The following is a 19,333-nucleotide window of genomic DNA, read 5'->3' on the forward strand; positions in this document are numbered from 1 at the left end:
GTCCTGTGTTCACAGTTCAAGAGCACTGTTTATACCAGGGGGTTCTTTTGAGTGTAATACCACCCAAGTTATGGCATATTATTTATTTGGAAGAAACATACAGCACAGAATCTTAAATGTTTTTATTAATAAGCAGAATTACACAACATTATATGTTGTACACATCAGCCTTTTTGATGGTTTTGTAATCTGTTGTTACTGTATGTGTTCTTATAGAGTAATTATTGAGAAGGAATGAATCATAATGTACAAGGGGTCATCATTTCAATTCTCTTTTTCTCTGTGGGAGAATAACATGATTCTGTTTGATAATGACCTGCAGGAGTAAGCTGTTCAATTGTTTAGACTTTGTTGATCTAAGAGGGTTTAAAGCAGGGGAGATAAGAACAATCAGATGGTTTAATTAGATTGCCACCTAATTACTAAGAATCCCTGACAGTCTGCACCTAGATGGGGATATCATAGCTACAGATTTAATGTGCAGAAGTGTTTTGGGAAAACTGGACCATTTAACTGTCTTTTGGATCACTTTAGTCTTGTGGCTTGTAAAACCAGGTGTACCGTGGAGGTCCTACTCTTTTACCCATCCATAACTAAAACTGAACTGAAATAAGACTGTGGAAGGAGTGCTAGATCTTTACACTTTGAGGGTAAAGCCCAAGGGTTAAAAATACTTTGAGATGTGTTTGGAAGCAGTCATTCTCTGATTTAATTCATAATCATATTTAGACAATGCTGCAGAATAATAATTAAAATAAGACAAAGCCAAAACGCATGGGGGAAAAAGATATTTATGGCTGCCATCTTGCTAACAGGAACTTTGTCTTGGTGCTTTCAAATACAGTCGCTATCTTGAACCCGAATCCGTTGTCTGGTTTGGTTTTTCCGACTTGAAATTCTAGCTTAGTCCAACAATATTTCAACGCGGGCTGGTAAAAGGTTTTGGATAAAGTGTGATTTGGGGGAATAAAACACTCATTTAATGGTGATTTTCTATAGTGATCCTGTTTCAATATCTGTCTTTAGATTTTCATGTTTTTCTGAATTAATATGAGTGGTAGTTGGCATTGCTGTTGTCCTTGGGTACAGTAATACCTCCTACTACTCCAAATATAGGACTAACTCAAACTTTAACCCTACCCAAATACTGAACGGTACCTTCTTAATCTTCCATCTTCCATTCTTCTTGACATGTGTGAAGAGTAACACCTAAGAGGCTTTAAAGTGGCTCAGTAAACGTGTTTTCTGGAATTGTAGTTTTTGTCTGGAGCCCCAAATATCTTTGTCTCAGGGCTGGACAATGCCACCTCCTGACTTGGATTCTCCAACTGGTGTGGTGCAGTTGGCAGTGAGCCTCTGTGGTATTGTGTTCCTTAGCTGGGCAGGGCCTGCTTGAATTCCAGAGAAACTGCAACTCCAGCATGATGAACACCCGCAGGCCAGTGAGAGAGGTGCCCTTTTCTGCAGTGTGCATGGAGTCTCCTGCGAGCTGCTATAGAGCTGCTCCTCTTCCTGCAGTGTGCTCTGACTCCCCTGCGAGCCGCTGTGGAGCTCCTGCTCTTCCTGTGGCATGCACTGACTCTCCTGCGAGCTGCTCCTCTTCCTGTGGCATGCACTGACTCTCCTGCGAGCTGCTCCTCTTCCTGTGGCATGCACTGACTCTCCTGCGAGCTGCTCCTCTTCCTGTGGCATGCACTGACTCTCCTGCGAGCTGCTCCTCTTCCTGTGGCATGGACCGACTCTCCTGTGAGCTGCTACTCTTCCTGTGACGTGCTCTGACTCTCCTGTGAGCTGCTGTGGAGCTGCTTTCCTTCCCGATGAGTAGAAGCACACCTGCAGCTCCTCTTACCTCCTGGTGCAATGTGAGAGCTGGAGCTGAGTGGAGCTTCACGGAAAAACAATATGGGTCTTAAAACTACAAGGTGATCAGATGTTTTTAGAAAATGCTCTGCACCACTAACGTTAATATTTTCCTGTGTCCACAGAGCTGTAATGACATGGCATCTGCCAGTTCGAGCAGGTCTGGTGTTGGCCAGAGCTCCGAAAAGTCACAGTTGACCTTGAAAGGTAGGCAACCTCTTCTGCGTTATTCCAGCTTATGTATACAATGGGAGTCCAAGCCAAGGGTTGTGCTAAGAAGGTATGAGAGCACTGTACGAATCCCTCACAAATTTGCCCAAAATACTGTGTAGTCTGCGAATGTGCAATTAAAATATATATTGCATCTTTTGTCTGTTGGTCTGATAATAAAATTCAGAACTTGCAGTTGCCAGAAGAGTTAGTCCTGTTGGTCACATTTTCTCTTAAGAAACACATCAGACTTTGGTCTTCTGCGGTATGGTTTCTTGCAAGTGAACTGATGTATACTGTAGCTCATCCTAAGGTAGAAAGAGAAAAGAAGAAACTTGGCGGAGGTAATCACTTCTTGCCGTTTTCAATTTCGACAGTAACCAAGGACCTTGACTAATCAAAGACTTGATGCTCTGCAGTATTCCTCATTGAGAAGCACACTTCACATTGTTATTGACTGTGAACTGTGAGGTGGTGACTACTGTGACTGGGTGCATTTACATTTGAAAATCAGAAGAAAAATTACCCAGTCATTGAAACATCTGGCATTATTGTTGATATTTCAAATAGCCTGCTTCTAGAGCAGCAATAGTTTTTCTTTAACTTGGCAAATAAAGTTGTGTGCAGTTTTCTAATTGAGGGCTTGCTAGTGTTATCAAAGGATGCATGGAACCTGTATGTTACAGCAGTACATGCAAATCTGGATCGCTGTACTGTTGCTTTTGTTTGCCAATATTGGTTTGTTCTTTTGTTTTGCTGCCCCTCCAATACACACAAAACTAGATTCAGAGTTTGTAATCAACTTCAGTCTGGTTTGTTTTCATGCAGTTGTATCCCATACTGTCGTGTCTACTAACCCAAGGGGATTACCGTCACCGGCTGGAAAAATGAGGCTGTCAAAACACACATTTCTTAAAAGAAGTGGAGTGATGTTAAATGTGGATGTTTTTTTTGTTATATTTTTTCCACAAATGAAATATGTCAGTGAAAACCAAAATAAACAAAATGGCTTCTATCTCTGAGAAATAAAATGTAAAATCTTATAGAAATTGATATCTTGAAATACAGTAAAAGCTAATTATTATGGATAATTCTTGATTTAGTGGAAGAATTAAAAGCCCAAACTGCCTCTGTGGGACTGTGGTACAGAGAACATCTGTCACAGCCTCTAAGAAGCAGATGCTTGATCAAGGATTCTCACCTTTAGTTCTACAAAGTGTCTATCAACAGGTTTTCCCTGTATCTTTAAGATCAAAATAGCTTTGCACTCAAATTAAAGTTTGATTGGACCAGTTTTAGCCCCTTTCTCCAAGCCAGACTTCAGAAATATCTAAAAAGGTAGAAACTGCTTTTCACAGCTATCTAGGATTGAAGACTAATCTTTCCTAAATGCTTATATGATTCTTACTGTTCCTTACTGGTATCTGTAAAGTCTGGTTCAGTCTCCAATAAAAATTCTGACTAAAGCTCAAATCAGGTGTGCTGTGTCAACATGAACCGGGTGTCTGGGTTCCTATTCTACCTGCTACAAAACAGTAAATCAAATGTACTGAATTGCCCCCGCTTAATTGTCATACTTATGTCCTTTTGACAAATTTCAAACCGACAAAGACTTGATAGGCTGGTCAGTCAGGACATTTAACATACATGATAGTTCTTTAAAAAAGCATAGATCTTAAATCCACAGTTTGTGCTTTTTAAGTGCATCCTAAAAAAGACAAAAGTTTTCAGTACAACCTGGGTAGTTCTCGTTATACTGTTGGACGCTGAAATACCGCTCCTGTGATCTGCGAATGGGCAGCATGAGCATTGTGAGAAAAATCGGGGAATGCAAGGCTGGTTAAACTGGTGGGGACAAGCAGGAATGCATGATGCCTCCTCTGTCATCCTGTTTTAGAATTACACATGAGGAGAAAGTCAGTGTCTCCTAATGAAGATGTTAAGATCAGAGCAACTGAACTGATTTTTTTTTCCCGTCATGTACAAATTGATTTGGCAGTCATTTAATTAAATAACACAATGGGCTCAGAGTAAGTTCAAAGGGGTGTCATGGTCAGAAATGTAATGTTGAAGTGTTGCTAATCAAAAGGTGATCCCATGGAATCTTATTTTCTCAGTGTCTATAAAGCCCCAAGTGATGCAAACAACTACCACTAGATGGTGTGGTTTCTCTTTGTGCCTCATGCCTTCAGTGGAAACTGAGTACTGTTACCCCTCTATCAGCTTAAAATCTATTGCCCAGTACTTCAATTCAGGCTCTTGTACAAATCCTGCTGAAGAAGCACGAGAGCAGAATATATGTTAAACATTTGTTAGTGCATATTTACAAAACAAAAATGCTGAAATATCTAGCTTCTTGTCTAGTCTTGTCTTGTATTACAGCCTGCCGTGTGATGGAAGTCCTGCCGGTTTTCCTGCTGCATATGTGTGCTCATCATTATCAATACAGCAGCAGCACTGTCATAACTGCGTGTTACTGTTTTTGTCGGCGCCTGAAGAGTCAGAGTCACCGCCCTGGGTTAAAGTGTATCTGCTCAGATTGGTGTCTCTCTTCTCGAAGACAATAATAACCTATGGTTATATTGTTTGAAATGCAGGTAGCTATTAAGAGTGTGATTGTGATATAATCTTATGGTTATCCATATTGGACATAATAGTGTGTGTTGAAAAAAGAACAGTTGATCAGGTGTAACGCCAAAACTACCCAATCTCACTGTCTCTGCGACTCTTACACTGACTGTGTCTTCCTCTAATGCTTACCCTCTGTAGTACGCTCTCTCATTCTTTCACAGCGTTACATCCTGGTACACTGTGGCTGTTCTTTCTTCTGATGACAGGCTGGCTCTCCCTCCCTTTGCCTTCTCCACTGACTCCATCCTTCTCTCTCCTTCTTGCTGCAGTGCTGTCGGCGAAGCCCCAGTCGCCCAAGTCCCCGAGCCGCCACTCTCGCTTGAACTCCTTCGTGGAGGTGACGGCCGACGGGCTCTCCAGTGAGACCAAGAAGACGGGCAAACGCTGTGGACACCCGGAGCTGCAGTGGAACGAGGACCTCACTCTGTAAGTGCCTCCCCACGTGCCCATCGCCTCAGATGTGCCATTCTCCGGACCCCTGCAGTTCCTTTTTTTTATGTGCAGCGCGGGAGAAAACGATTGCAAGGCCCTTCTTGCAAGAAAAAATGAAGAAGCAAGGAAAAACGCCTCCATCTGGCATGTGGGTTGTCTGAAATTTAAGGGCTTCCAGTAATCAAAGCGCAATTAAAATTAATTACAGAGGTTCAGGCGCAGGTCCTTCCAAGATTCTGTCTAGGATGGGAATGTCAAGTGAGTGTATTTTCCTCCATGGCTCTCAAGGAAAGGAGGGCTGAAGAATCAACCCAGATATCTGGAGATGATTTTTCTTCTCGATTGGGATTGTGCTTTGGCCTGGGGCAGAGTTGTCACTCAGTGTGTGTCTAACAGGTAAATCATATGTAGTACGTATAGAATTGTCTGCTGGTAAAATCAGGGCATGTCACCATCAAGCAGCTTTTCCTCAGTATTAAGTCCTCAGTATATTCATCGTTCTTTTACTATCACCCCCCAGATGGACAGATGTATTTGCAGCATCTGATGTAAATAACACTAATCCAAATTAGGATGCAGTAAACATCAACATCTGCAGCATTCTACATGTAAACTGTTTTTTGGCAAAATATAATTTAATATGGATGCTCCCCAAACCTGCTGTCTATCACCACTTCTGTACTCCTTGTATACTAATGACTGTGTATCTAAATAAAAGCAAGTTTGCAGATGATACTGCCCTGGTGGGGCTAATAACAAAAAACAATGAATGTCTGTAGAGGAAGGAAGTCACTGTCAAACACTCTCTGGCACAATAAAAAGTAAAACCAAAAAGGTAATCTTTGATCTCAGACTTGACAAGACTGAATTACATCCTCTAGTGATGGATGATCAGATAGTGGAGATGGCAGATATCTTGAAGTTTCTTGGCACAACAATTTCCTCTACCTTGAAATGGGGGGCCACTGTACACCATAATGTGAAAAAAGCCCGCTATCTTCTCAGGCTGCTCAGAACGTTTGGTGCGTCTCAGGAAGCCATGGTCCCTTTTACGGGGTAGCAGTTGAGTGTGTTAACCTTTTCTGTTGTGGCCTGGTTTGGGAACAGGGCGTCTCAAGGAGAAAACAGCTGAATAGAGTGGTCCACACAGCTTTTAAAGTAACTGTCTGTGACTTTGCATCTGTTGTTTCAGTATATACAAGACTGTTACATCAGAAAATTATTTTGAGGCATATATTTAGTAGTAGTGACCACTCTCATCTAACATCTCCCTTATCTGAGCTTCTTTCCTTCTGTACAATCCGGAACAGAGCGGTTTGGTAAGAGCACCTATCATCAGGCTATTTGGTCTTTTAACTCAACACTGACATAAAAATATGTAGTTTTAATTTTGCACAATTTTGATGATACACCAGAGAGATTGGGCTGTATTCTGTACTCAGTGAGTGGATTTTGTATCACTGTTATGTAGCATTTTATTGTATTTTGCATACAATAGGTGTATGTTATTTATGGCTTTTTTTTCTTTTTCTTTGCTGTATCTGTTATTTTGAGGGTAACACAAAAAATGTCTAACAAGCTGGAGGTTTGGTTTGGCAGTATTTTAAACAAAGAGAATAAAAATCTTTCACAGGCAGTCAACGCTGTTCAGTGTAAGTTATTGCCTGTAGTTTGGAGACCACCGGTTCTGGTCTGGGCTAAGTCCTGTAAGCTCACAGGAGTTGGGGATTGCAATACAGTGCCTGCTGGGAGCTCCCTGCCGCTACCAGCACCAGTGGCAGGGCTTTCTTCGTTTGGTGTACACCACACTCAATTTGTTTGGCTGGTGATTTTATCAAACAACTTACATTTGCGCTCATTTGTGCAGCTGGGCACTTCACTGGATCAATTCAAGGACACAAGACCACTGTTTCACCTGGAATATAAACCCACATGTATCCCAGTTGACCAGTGCTCTGAAGGCAGCCAGGGTTTTTCCTTCAAGTGAGCGTATACCTGTCATTGATTTTGAAAAAAATGGCAGAAAGCTTTTTGCAGGACTAGATTCATATATAATTTACAAGTCCTTTGTGTGTGTTCTGTGTAAAATAGACTGAATGATAGTTATGTCTTTTTGGCAAAACATTGATTTCTCTTTCATACATTGTGTTGGGGATTTCTGGATCTATGTTTTCATAGCTGTCTAGACATAAAAGTAACACATCTGGATGTGGTGTTTTTGTTTTCCTGTGATACTGATGATTTTAATATTCCCATTAAAATTGTAAAATAACATGAATGCACAAACCATTTATGAATCTTGTTTGCATTAAATGCTGACCAGCGTAAAAAAGGTTTAGACAGAACTGTGATTTAGTTGTTTCGTAACCTCAGTTTGCATTTATCTAATTCTTGTACCGCTCTATTTTTGTTTTTGCGATGTTTGGTAAATGGCAAATCTTGGAAGTAATCGAACAACCTTGCCGATTGTGCCGTGTACATTTCAGAGAACTTCTTCCCTGTACTGGGAGGAATATTTTATTTTGTATGGAAACTGGTGGGGCAAAAGAAAATTGAGACAAGAAGTTCAGAAATTATTAAGAGAACTAATTCAGGCACAAGTTATGAACCTCAGCCGCAGATAATGTCATGAAAGGCAAGTTGCGTGGGGAAGAAATAGCTCACTCTTTCACATTCCACCCTGATGCCAGTTTTCCATTTCTGTGAACGCTGCGCACGTTACTTGAGATTTCTAGCTCAAGTCTTTTCCTTCATAATGATGTCTATCAGGAAAATAACTCAGGGTTGTCACTGTTCAGAACTATGCTAGCACTGGATGGTAATTGTACAAGTTTGATCACTGCAATAAAAAAGTTTTTGTTTAAGCATCTTGAGATGTAGAAGAGGACTAATTTATACGTGTCCTGTGTGCTTAAGATAGAAATATTTAGTGATGAACACATTTTCCTACAGCTTGAAGTGTTGTAGTATGCTTAATCATTGTGTGGTTGCAATTGTGTCAGTTACGTGCTTGTAGTTAAATTGAGCTTATCCTCTTATTAAAGTATTTTAAAATACCAAGAGCTTGGGCTTTTAAGTGTTAGTAGAAGCAGGAAGTTGGCAAACTCAAAAAGTGTTGTAAAAGGGGGATTTTATTTAAGGCTGGGCAGTCAATAAAAATATTCATGTGAAATTGAAGAAGTCAGGAAAACTGTAACAAGAGTGCTTTTATTTAATGCCCAGCCTTAAATTTATGATGCCTGTTGAGTGTGCCAGCTACTTTCTTCTTCTTAAATAGCATGCCTGAAATATTTCTTTTCTTTGCTCAGATCTTGATGAGTTTTTACATTTGTGAGAGCACTGCACTAAATTTCGCGAGTGTACCCTGCCTTCAGTGCAGGGATGTTCACGTATTCTAGTAAATAGGGATGCCGATAGTGGGTTAACTGTGCTTCTGACTCCCTCGGCAGGAACGTGACGCCCCAGAGCCACCTGGATCTGAAGCTGTGGAGCTGTCACGCTCTGCGGAACGAGCTGCTGGGCATCGCCTCCATCGACGTCTACGACACACTCAAGAGCAACAATGGCAAGAGTGAGTGCGGTGCCGGCCCTGTGAGGGTCGCACGCTGTTGCAAACGCACTAGCACGCAAACAAGAGGTGCTCTCAGTGCCACAAACACACATGCACACACTCGGTGGGTAACATGCAGCCAGAGCCACAGGCACTCTGCTGCACTGACATGCTGACCACTGAGGTGCATCGGTCTACCACTGATACACCCTGACGCAGTACTGTTAACGTATGCGCAGTAATGACAATGCACAATCACACAGCAAAACACACTGACCAGCCCTGGCACAGTGTCACTGGGCTAGATGCTTGTTTATGTATTATACCTTTGGTAGGGTAGTTTGCATTCTCAGAAAAACCGAGAAAAGCTGCACACTCATTTGGCCACATTATTCGGAAACCCTGGTGACTGCTATATCGATAATCTGTGAGCTGCAAAAAAAAACATGCCCAGTTTAAGCTGGACAGACTGGGCATAATCTTGTCACATCCCATCCTTCTAGTACAGGGAACCTCCCTTCGTTGAGTCGAGAAGTGTCTGTTCTTCCACCCCCGCAAATGAAAGAAAACCTAGTCTCTTTCTCATTGTTCAGATCAGATTCTGTTTTCTCACAGGAGATTTCCATGCGATTCATTTCTCCATGATTAAAGTGGGAGGCTCTTGTGTGGAAGAAGTTTTATTTTATGAGGTGTGTAGAAGGGTGAAACATGAAGGCCGCAGTGACTATCCGGTACAGAAACACAGGCTAATGGGAGCCCTGGGAGTCTGGCAATTGACTACAGCCTGCAGATTGTTTGCAGCCTGTCAGCAGGACCCTGGGCTTCCACAACTGAAACCCCATTCACGCACGTTTTAATTGGGTTGAAATTACTGGGGAAACTCGATCCGGGCGCAGTTAAAAAAAAAACCCACCAGCCCAGCGAACAGAGGCCGATTCTATTTTGCCAGCTTAAAGGCATATTCTTTTTGCATAAAAACCCCTCTGTGGAGAGGGCGCTCCGTACGACAGTCAATAGACCTTTTGGGGAACAGGCCCGGGCTTCTGCGCGCGTGATTTATAACCCGCGCTGTTGAAAAGCCGGGCGGCGAAGCGAGGCTCCCGCGGCCGGCCGGAGCAGGCGGAGCTGTTGAAACCCACATCAGTAGCGTCCCTTCCTCTGTTTTGGGGGATTTTAAAAGAACGGGTCTTTTTCAAACGCAATTCCGAATTTTCTTTACACTGTACAGTTTTTGTTTCCTGGAAAAGAAAGCTGTCTGGATTTAAATGTTTTTTCCTCCTGTGTGCTATTTGTAAATGTTTTTAGTACGATTTAGGTTGGGCTTTTCCTTCGTTTAAATTAGCATGCGTTTCGCCAGTCTCTTTTGAGTTCTCAATAAATGGACCACCAGACAGTTCAGCAGTAAAGGTTTGATGAACCTGATCTGATGATTAGAAATGCTTAGCACTAAAATAAGCTATCACTAAAATAAGCTGTCAGTGCAGCTTGAATCTGGGCCTTGTGCAGGGCCTGATGCAGAAGTTCATTGACAAGACGCTACTCCTAGTAAAAAGCAATAAGGTAGTGTTACGTACAAATCCTATATGAAGCAGTGACTCACCTGTAAGGAGTGGGTTGTTAAAGAAAAATTGCTAAGAAGATGTAAGTTATTTAATCCCATTTGTTTGAACATGTATTCCTTGCCTTTAGAGGTCGAAATACACCCAGAGCTTGTTAAGAGCTCAGTTACGAAAAAGCTAATTTGGGATTCAAAGTTGAAAAATGGAAAACAAGAGCTCAGACCCTTTGACTAGCCTCTGTGTTAGATGCAAGACATCAAATGATTCCCAGAATTTGGCTGCTGTAGGGTTTGGCAGACACAAAATAGGCTAGGTAGCAGATGGAGGAAAGTTTCATTTGGTCTGTCAACCTCTGCAACTGAATCTTTTTCTCCTCCTGTGACTTTGCATGTTCAGCCATAATTGCCTGTGTAGTATTAAACATAGCTTCACCTGTGCCTAGTTTACAGAGTATTCCACAAATATCAACAGCAAATCTAACATCTGCTGACAGGTCTTGGTGGCAGGCTTTGGAAGTACAAGAGCAGATCCCTCAGATGTTTTCCTCCCTACTTCACCAACCCTGAAAAAGGATGATGCACACAATGACTGGCCATTCCCAGCATAAACACTCTGGTTCTAAAAACTGAGAGGAGAGCAAAGGCTTTAGTTCTTATCCCTTTCCACTTTACTTACTAGCTTGTGTGCAAGTCATTCCCTGCTGGCAGAGGGAGACCCGAGACCATTCGTATGTTTTCAGACAGTCTCATCCTGCCAGAATTTCACAAAGTGCTGAAACTGTGGTCATACATGTATCAGATATTACCAGCTGCAGTCCTCAGTATGTGTTGAGTTTCTACACATGACCGTTCTCAGCATTAAAATGTCCTGCTGTGGCTTTAACAGAGCTTTGCACAATCTGGAACAGTTTCTTCTTTTTGTTTTCAGGTACCTGCTAATGGCATAACAGAATAAACTAAAGGTCCTTGGTGCTCACAGCAAGTATGTGGGTATCTATTGTATTGAAGATATGCCACCCACTTAGTAGGTGTTAGTTGGCAGAGGTGTATTCCTATTCCCACTCCGGTGAGCCTGTCTTCACCAGGCAGCTGGGCTCAAATGCGGTTCAGATGTCAACGAAAATATTTACTCTCTCCCACTTCAAGCCTCCAGTGAGGCTGCAAAAGTCTGTCCTGTGAACCCGGACAAAAAAGCCCATTATTCAGAAAGACTGATAATTGCAGCCGTGCTGAGGATAGCAGTGCAGTACCTTAAGGCTTTATGGTTCTCTCACCCACCTCTGTAAAATGATTACTTGTGTTTTGTTTGCATTTCTTAAATTGGCTTCTGTACTGTTTTTGTCTTCCGAAGTGCAGTTGTGATTTATTTATAATCCGCTTTTATCTGACATTAAAGGGGTGGGGGGTGCTGTTTGGTGACAGAATGATTGGCTCGAAGTCTTGGGTGACATCCACTCCTCTTTTCCCACCTTGGAATAGCTCTTTTTGAAAAACGGTTTAAAGTGGGGGGGGGGGGGAGAACTAATTTCATTTCTTCTTTCCCAGCCTCTATTTCTTTCCTCTAGAGAGATTCACATTTATAAGATTACTGTCAACAAATGGGGAGCAAGGTTGGTTCTGCAGGAAAGCACTTTGAAAATCTGCCTTTTAATGTACTTGCTTTGTGTCTCCATGGTGCTTTCATTGCTATGTTTGTCATGGAGCTTATATTTCCTGTACTGTACCCACGCTATAGCATTGATTTCGGTCATTGCATCATCAGCCCTGTTCGTGCACCATAAGCTGGTGTTTTAGCAACTCTGTAGATTTTCAGCTACAGTACTGCTGTAATCGGGTTCAGTATGCTGTTACTGCTGGATGGGAAATACTTTTGTCTGTACCAGTGCTACTTGTATCTTGTTAGAGCTCCTACGGCCTTTTTTTGCTCATATTGTGAACTAGAATTAATAAATAATTCTTTGCATTTATATAGCAATTTTCATCCCATCTGAAGTGCAGCACCCACTTGCGTGATGTCAGGCTGACGTTCTCTGCTTGCAGTCCCACTGCACATTTGTTTAAGCCTGGAGTGGAATCTGGGACAGTGGGTTTAACCCCTCTGCTCATTGGAAAAGTCACATGGGGGCTTGTAGTCAGGACCTTAGTCTGATGTCTCATCTAAAGGATTGCACCTCCTCCTGCACAATGTCCCCACTCACTGTAGTGAGGCATTGCTTTGGAAATTCTGGTACAGAGGGATGAGCACCACCTATTGGTCCACCAACACTATTTGCAGGAGTGACCTGGATATTCTCGGAGGTCGTCCAGCCTTGCTTAGGTTCTGAGATGAGGCCGCGGTATGGTAAAGTGCAGTATTGCCGTTTGTGCTGTGCCAGTAGAGCTTATGATGTCTGTAGTATCTCTTCTTAGGGCCCTTCAGTCCGTTCCCTGTGTCATGCTTCTGTACTTAGCACCGGTTCTAACCCAATGGGTCGGACATGTTGTCTGCTCTGTGATGGAGCTGTTCTTGCTTGAGCTTTGCTGTTGCAAGTGTGCACTTTCTTTATAGGCACACAGCTGTATGATGTAAAAAGGAATGACAGCTGGGGCTTCGATTTTGAATGCAGACTGAAGGGATTGATGATGCTAATCCAAAAAGCTGTGGAAAACTAAGCATACTGATTTTTATTTTTTCAACACCCATAAAAAAAACCTCAGGATTTCCATTACATACACACAAAATTTGTTCTAAACAATTCCAATTTGTTCTTGTCATTTTTGGACCTGTGGAGATCACAGGTACAGCAATTAGCTCTCTCAAAGGAAGAGTTTCAGTCACCAGTGAGAACCAACAGAGCAACGTTTGTGTGTAGGATGAGGGGGTCCAGGAAGGCATTAGAATTGGAAGCTGAAGTGTTCTTTTGGTAGTTGGAGATGTTAAAAAGGCAGATTACACATTAGGATATGCCTTGCTCTGCATTCCAAATGCATGGTATCAAGTGATAATTTTCTATCCTTTCATAACAATCCTTTTGCTTTTTGGTGGTGTCTGTCCAAAAGCCAGAAAGAAACAGCAGGCAGGAAACCACTCAGAATGCAAAATGATCTTTACCAGACTAAAGTTTTTTTTTTCTTTGTCTTGGGACAGTACCCCTGAATGCAGACCATACAAACATTGTTGCGTAGACGTGTAGTGAGTGTACAGAACTTATATGTGTTGTTAACCCCAAGATTCTCACAAGTTGAAAGAGAAAGCATCAGTTGGGGTGTAATCACTTGCTGATTTGACATTTTGCTGCAAAAAGCTAGTGGCTGGAGCCCAGTTTGGATAGCAGTTACACTGCCTGCCAAGCTCTTCTGTAATCCAAGTCATGAGAGTGAGAGATGGAGCACTGAGGACAAGTTCATGCAGTGAAGAAATAAGAAAAAAAAAACAGCAAAAGTAGAACCAGGCAAGAATAGCACATCAGCTTTGTGTGTCGGCTCAACCTTAGTGCGGACCACCAGGCTTCTTAACCACTTGCATGCAGATTGTTGTGAAGTGGATCTGCCAGCACTCAAGGAATTTCAAGGCATGTTTCTCCCTCCCTGGATGTCTCAAAATTGCTTAAAAATGTCATGAGAGGGATCTGAGCTTTTTATCAGACTTTTCTGCCCAGTGCGCTTGCGTATCTTTGTACAATTACATGAAACGGCCTAGCTGCTCTGCGCATCCCAGGATGTTATTTAAACTCCAGAAAGGCCTGGGGAGGCGGTGGGGAAGGAATTTAATGCAACAAATTTGTCTTATTAAAACTTGCGCAAATTAGGCCAGTTTTCATTTAGGCCACTTCATCCTGCTGTCTATATGTAGCTTGTCTAGCTGTCTACTGCAGAACTGCAGTTTCCCAGCTCTGCAGTTCATCTGATCCATGACTTTACATTGGATATGCCCATGTAATGCAAATAACTGAGGTGTTATGTTATGCCAAGTGCTGTCTGTGAGTGAGACTTTTCAGAGTGAGGAAAGCACATTCACATGCTCTTCCATCAACACTTTTGGAAGCATCTTGATGTCGCTGTACGTCAGAGAAACTCTTGTGTTCCTGCTGTGTTCCAGCAGATGGGAAAGTGTGTCATGGTCTGGCCGGATACCATTGAAAACATACTGGCAGAGCCTGAATGTTACCTAATCACCACGTGACATGGTCATCTAAAGCCCCTTTCTTTGAAACGTAGTTTTAGATAATTTTTTTTTTTAACGTCTGGAAAACCTGAACTGAAAACCTGAGCTGTTGGCTCCTAAAAATCAACTTTCTTGAAAGCTGTAGACATATATGCAGCGTTGTTCTGCGGTTACAGGGATTAGGTGGGAAAATGAACAACGCCGCATTTTTGAAAATGAGCTATGACAGGAGCCCAGTGGAAACTACATTTTTTTAAAAAAACTGTACAAAGTAACTGAATGAGCTGCCTCCACAGTTCTCTGTCAGTCTGGCACAGGCACCCTCCAGAGAATAGTGCCTTCCTGACTAATATCTCGACATCCACCCATTAATCCATGTTTGCAGTGTATCTGTGTGTAAATTTAGGTTTTCCATGGAATGAAGGAATAACAATATTAAAAACCTTCAAAGTCTAACCAAAAAGGTAATCATGTACTTCTTCCTTTTCTCTGTACATACATAACTATGTAGTGGAAGAAAGGACATCAATGTTTTGAGACCACCAAGGATCTCTTTATCGAGACTGGAAGTTGCAATGGGAAGTGTAAATACTTCAGAAGTGGAAGTTCCAGTTATTCTTTCCTATTACTATTATATGATTACTGTATAATATAAGGATTATAATAACAGAATATAGTTACAGAATATAATAGGATAGTAAAAACACTGTTGTATGTGTGAGACTTCACATAATTTATTTTAAACAATATTATCAAGGTCGTGTTTAAAAATGGCAAAGATTTTCATATTTACTTACAGTCTTCCATAATATGAAAGATGTCTTAAAACATAAAATGTAATTATTATAATGCTACAAATAAGGATCCTACAAAAGAGGATTAAAGTGATAAGGCGGTCATTGTTAAAAGATGAGTGATGCAAAACGTTTCTCAGTTTCCTAGCAACAGATCAAAATCATCTTCTCTCCTTGGAAATTAAAACCTGAAAAATGGGATGAACAGGATGGGTGTTGTGCTCATGAGATGGGAGAAAGCGAAGCTGTTGGTGTTGACATTAACCAGGTACAGTCTATAGAAATCCCCAGTGAATTGAGGAGCAGGTGAGGATTAGCTGAGCATGGAGCGTGTTGACAGGGGTGTGCAGTTTCACAGGAAGTACTGTACAAGAGTCCTCTAAACTCTGGGAGGATGTGGTCTCCATGTGGATTTATGGAATTCCTGATGTCCTATTTCCCCAAGAAAACCAGTGTAATAGAATTATGTGGCATGACAATGGTCAATAAAATGAAATACAATAATATGAACCTAATAAATTAACAAAAAACAATATCATTCAGAATATCCAAGTTCTTTTGTTAATTAATCTTTTTTTATGGTTTAATCATACATGTGGTCTTGTGTAGAAACACAGAAAGGAATGCTTAATTTTATTCTATAATCTTTGCAGTGCAGCTCTACAGTGATGTCTACATTACTGTAATGTTATACAGTAATGTCTACCATCTCAGTGTTGCAGAAGACACCAGACAAGCTCAAGGTCTTAAAATGTTTTGCATGGGGGGGGGGAAAACCTCCAGATCCTGTATGTTTTAAACTTTAAAGGAACATATAAGTTATTAAATGAAATGCAGCATAAAATGATCTCAAAAACGTTCTGCGATGATCCTGTATATTGCTTAGCTAATGTATTATGCAGTATAAAGAGGTAATTGCATCTATAGATAAAATGTCATTGTTCCCTCCTTGATAGTCATCTTGAATAGAGCGCACTACGAAGGGACCTCAATCACGTATTCAGAATTCTCAAAGGTATTTACGTAGTCAGCCCATAGTGAACTGGAAGACCCAAGTTGAAACTACATAGTCATTCATTCAAAACTGAGAACCCGTCACCCTTCTTTACCCAAAGGGTTGCTGGGGTCTGGAACAGGCTGCCCAGCCTTGTTGTCAAAGCCAGTACCCCGGCTTCATCCAAAAATCCCTGGATGAGATCCTTGGATCGATTGGCTGCTAGCGGACGAACCAGCCAGATGGACGGAATGGCCTCTATTGATCGTAAACTGTCCTTATGATGCAACATCTGGATTTTGGCTCAAAAACAGGGATGAGCAAATCGCATTTTGATCCGCAAAGCTGCCAAAGCTTTTCCACCACAACCATCCACAGGTTGGAAGTTAAAATCCGAGCCATTTTGTGCTTTACTAGTAATAGGCAGTTGTATGTAAATGTTTTGTAGGCACAGATATGAAGGTGAGGTTTCTCTTTTTTTCCATGTTGTGGGGATAATTTGTACAAGTGCCTGCACTGTGTAAAAGCTGAAGATGACTCACTCTGCAGTGGAGGTCTTTTCCCCCATCCTGTTAGTTACTCACAATGTTAAAATCCATTGTCTTTACACGAGGCGGCAGCTCCTTTTCTGAAGACTGGCTGCTGAGGGCAGGGGTGCCTGGGTCTGGCAGCATGTCAGCGGCAGCCATTTACCTCTGCCTGGAGCTGTGTTCATATCTCTCAAAGGGTCAGAAAACTCCTGCAAAGCTGGAAAAGTGGGGGTTGAGTGCCAGAGAGGGGAGAAGGGGGTAAGTGTGGTGGGGCGCCCATCCGTAACTGAACGGATTATTCATTTTGTGTCTTTGGGTGCAGTGGAGAACGTCCAGCTGAACCTGGCCCTGCAGACGGAGAACAAAGGTTCCCTTGTGCCGGGAGGAGAGCTGACCGTGTGCCTGGACGGGCTGGCTGTTGATCTGGGAAGTTTGCCTAATGGCAGCGCTGTGACGGACAGTAAGTGCCGAGCTGCCGACGTGCACAAGAGCCGCCACGCCCGCGCGCGGGGGGGGCCCTGCCGTTCAGCGCGCCGTCTTCTTGGCGCAGGGAGTGGAGGATGGAGCAGGCGCGAACACCAGGCCTCGCGTGCTCCGCAGGCCCCCCAGCACCCCTTCGCGCAGATGGGGGGTGGAGGTGGGTAAGGCGGAGGGGCTCCCTGTGCTCGCTCACACGCCCCCCCTGCAGGTACCCCGCTGCCTCTTGCATACCGACATCTCTCCTCTTCACAGGACTGCGCAGACGTGGACAGTGGACACAGGCGCTCAGCCACGTGGCCACGACACAGATAAACACAGGGGTTTTGACTCTAGCTGTACAGATGCCACAGGGGATGTTTGCCGCTAGTCCAAAAGATCAAATTCAGCCACAGCAGTGTACATGCCTTTTACAACTTAAGGAAAGATAAATTGGTCGTTCTATTTTGTCTTTATCAGACGCAGCAAGCAATATGCACTCTATAGGCAGGTCTTGCACTGTTTTTGTTGTAGATCTGCCAAGGCATGGCAGTGTCGCAGCACTTCTCTGGCGCACCGGGGATTAATGCAGCAATATGCGTATTCACTCCAGCTGTTTTAGTCCTTAAAAAAGTAGAGGTTTGTTTATCTTGTGACAAAAGTAAGGGCAAACTTCACACTGTAATAATTCCTTTTCAGATCTGTGTAGGACCTTTGGGTCTTTGAAGGCAGCAGCTATTAATAATGCCATTATTAATTTTATTATTTACTGCATGTGTCATAAGCATAATTTATGTTATGATTCACTTTGTTTTCATTTCTGTTTAATCTCTACTTAACCACGTTAATGGCTTATTCTGGCAGAAACAGCCTCATTAGAAACTGTAAAAGGCCAATTTCCAGGGGAGTAAAAGATGATTAAAAACATGCCATGCCAAAAAAATGTAACGGGGGAGCAGTGCATTGGTTTTTTCCAGGAAGAGTGCAAACAGCCCCTAAAACAGGTGGAATTGACCATATTTCACATGCTGCATCTGTGTCCAGGTGTTTGTGTGCTTTGTAACCCTGCAGGATGCACAAGGTTAGGCTGCCAGATATGAGTATTTGCCTACTCTTTTTAATGCTTGTTGCTTTGTTGCATTGGTCTTTATAGTGATAATTTAAATAGCAGTCAATAGTTAAAATTACAGAGCACTCTTTTAATAGGATAATTGGACACTTTTATTGAGAAAGTGCTCTTTCAGGCAGCATATAATGGGGCTGACTGGTTGTGTCATATTTTGCGTCTTTTCCAAAAAATGGGTTCTTTGCAGTTAACTGTCAATTTAAAGTTAATAATCCTACTCGTAAGCTCTACAAGAGAGCTTTGATGCAGTCGAAGCCAAGATCTTCATTATTTTTTGCCTGTAAGGTCACAATATTATTAAGAACAAATTAGCACGAATCAAGCTTAACCTTTAGAACTGGATTTGTTCTGTCTCCCTGATTGATAAAGATAAATCTTAGAATATTACAGCCCAGTTGGAAGGCAGTGATCAGACGAGATGTTCACTGCAGAACAATAAAAATGCCACATACTGTATCATTTTTTTATCGTTAGCCTGTCTGCTGTCTGAATGGCACTATAATAACAGTACTTGGATTTGTCTTGGAGTCATTTTAACCAGGGTTGGTTTTTGACGTCTCGGTAATGACTTTTAATGATTTCTCTGGTTTGAGATTACTGGAACACTGGGCCTTGTCTGAGTCTGGGGTTCAGTTCTCGCTTGATTAAGGCTTCAGCAAAAAATAAATAAACATGCCTCACTTTTATCCAGCTAAAAATAAATCAATCTATTTGTCCCCTATATACTGATTTCACTTAGACTCCTTATAGTTAATTTGTAGCTGTGCAAAAGCTTTGCCAAGTCTAAACTATTGTTGCTTTGCAATACTCAAGAATCTGTAAAACTAATTTGTTGATCATTTCAAAGTGAAGAGAATGGTAGTGCTCTGGCCTAGTTGTACATAACTGTTTTGTTAAAGATAAATTTATTTTTGGAATCTTTTCTGGTTCTTTTGAGCATTATTTGAGTGGGACTGTTATTTCTTGGAATTCTGCCATACCGGTTAAGATGAATTCAGCTACTGAATGGAATTTAATGATTGCCAGTTTTTCTGTTTGGGGTTTCTGG

General features: G+C 42.1%; 1 protein-coding gene across 2 annotated transcripts in view; it reads left to right on the forward strand.

Annotated features, from left to right (window-relative positions):
• The window catches only part of wwp2 (WW domain containing E3 ubiquitin protein ligase 2), a 117,649-nt gene that overhangs the window by 4,808 nt on the left and 93,508 nt on the right, over positions 1-19,333 (forward strand). For both annotated transcript variants that reach the window (XM_069181384.1, XM_069181385.1), the window contains exons 2-5: positions 1,986-2,067; positions 4,971-5,127; positions 8,583-8,704; positions 17,026-17,163. In XM_069181384.1, coding sequence (XP_069037485.1) covers positions 1,998-2,067; positions 4,971-5,127; positions 8,583-8,704; positions 17,026-17,163 — 487 coding nt within the window. In that variant the 5' untranslated portion in view covers positions 1,986-1,997. The remainder of the gene's footprint in view (positions 1-1,985; positions 2,068-4,970; positions 5,128-8,582; positions 8,705-17,025; positions 17,164-19,333) is intronic.

Source organism: Lepisosteus oculatus, chromosome 20 (genome assembly GCF_040954835.1).
Source record: "Lepisosteus oculatus isolate fLepOcu1 chromosome 20, fLepOcu1.hap2, whole genome shotgun sequence".
NCBI lineage: Eukaryota > Metazoa > Chordata > Actinopteri > Semionotiformes > Lepisosteidae > Lepisosteus > Lepisosteus oculatus.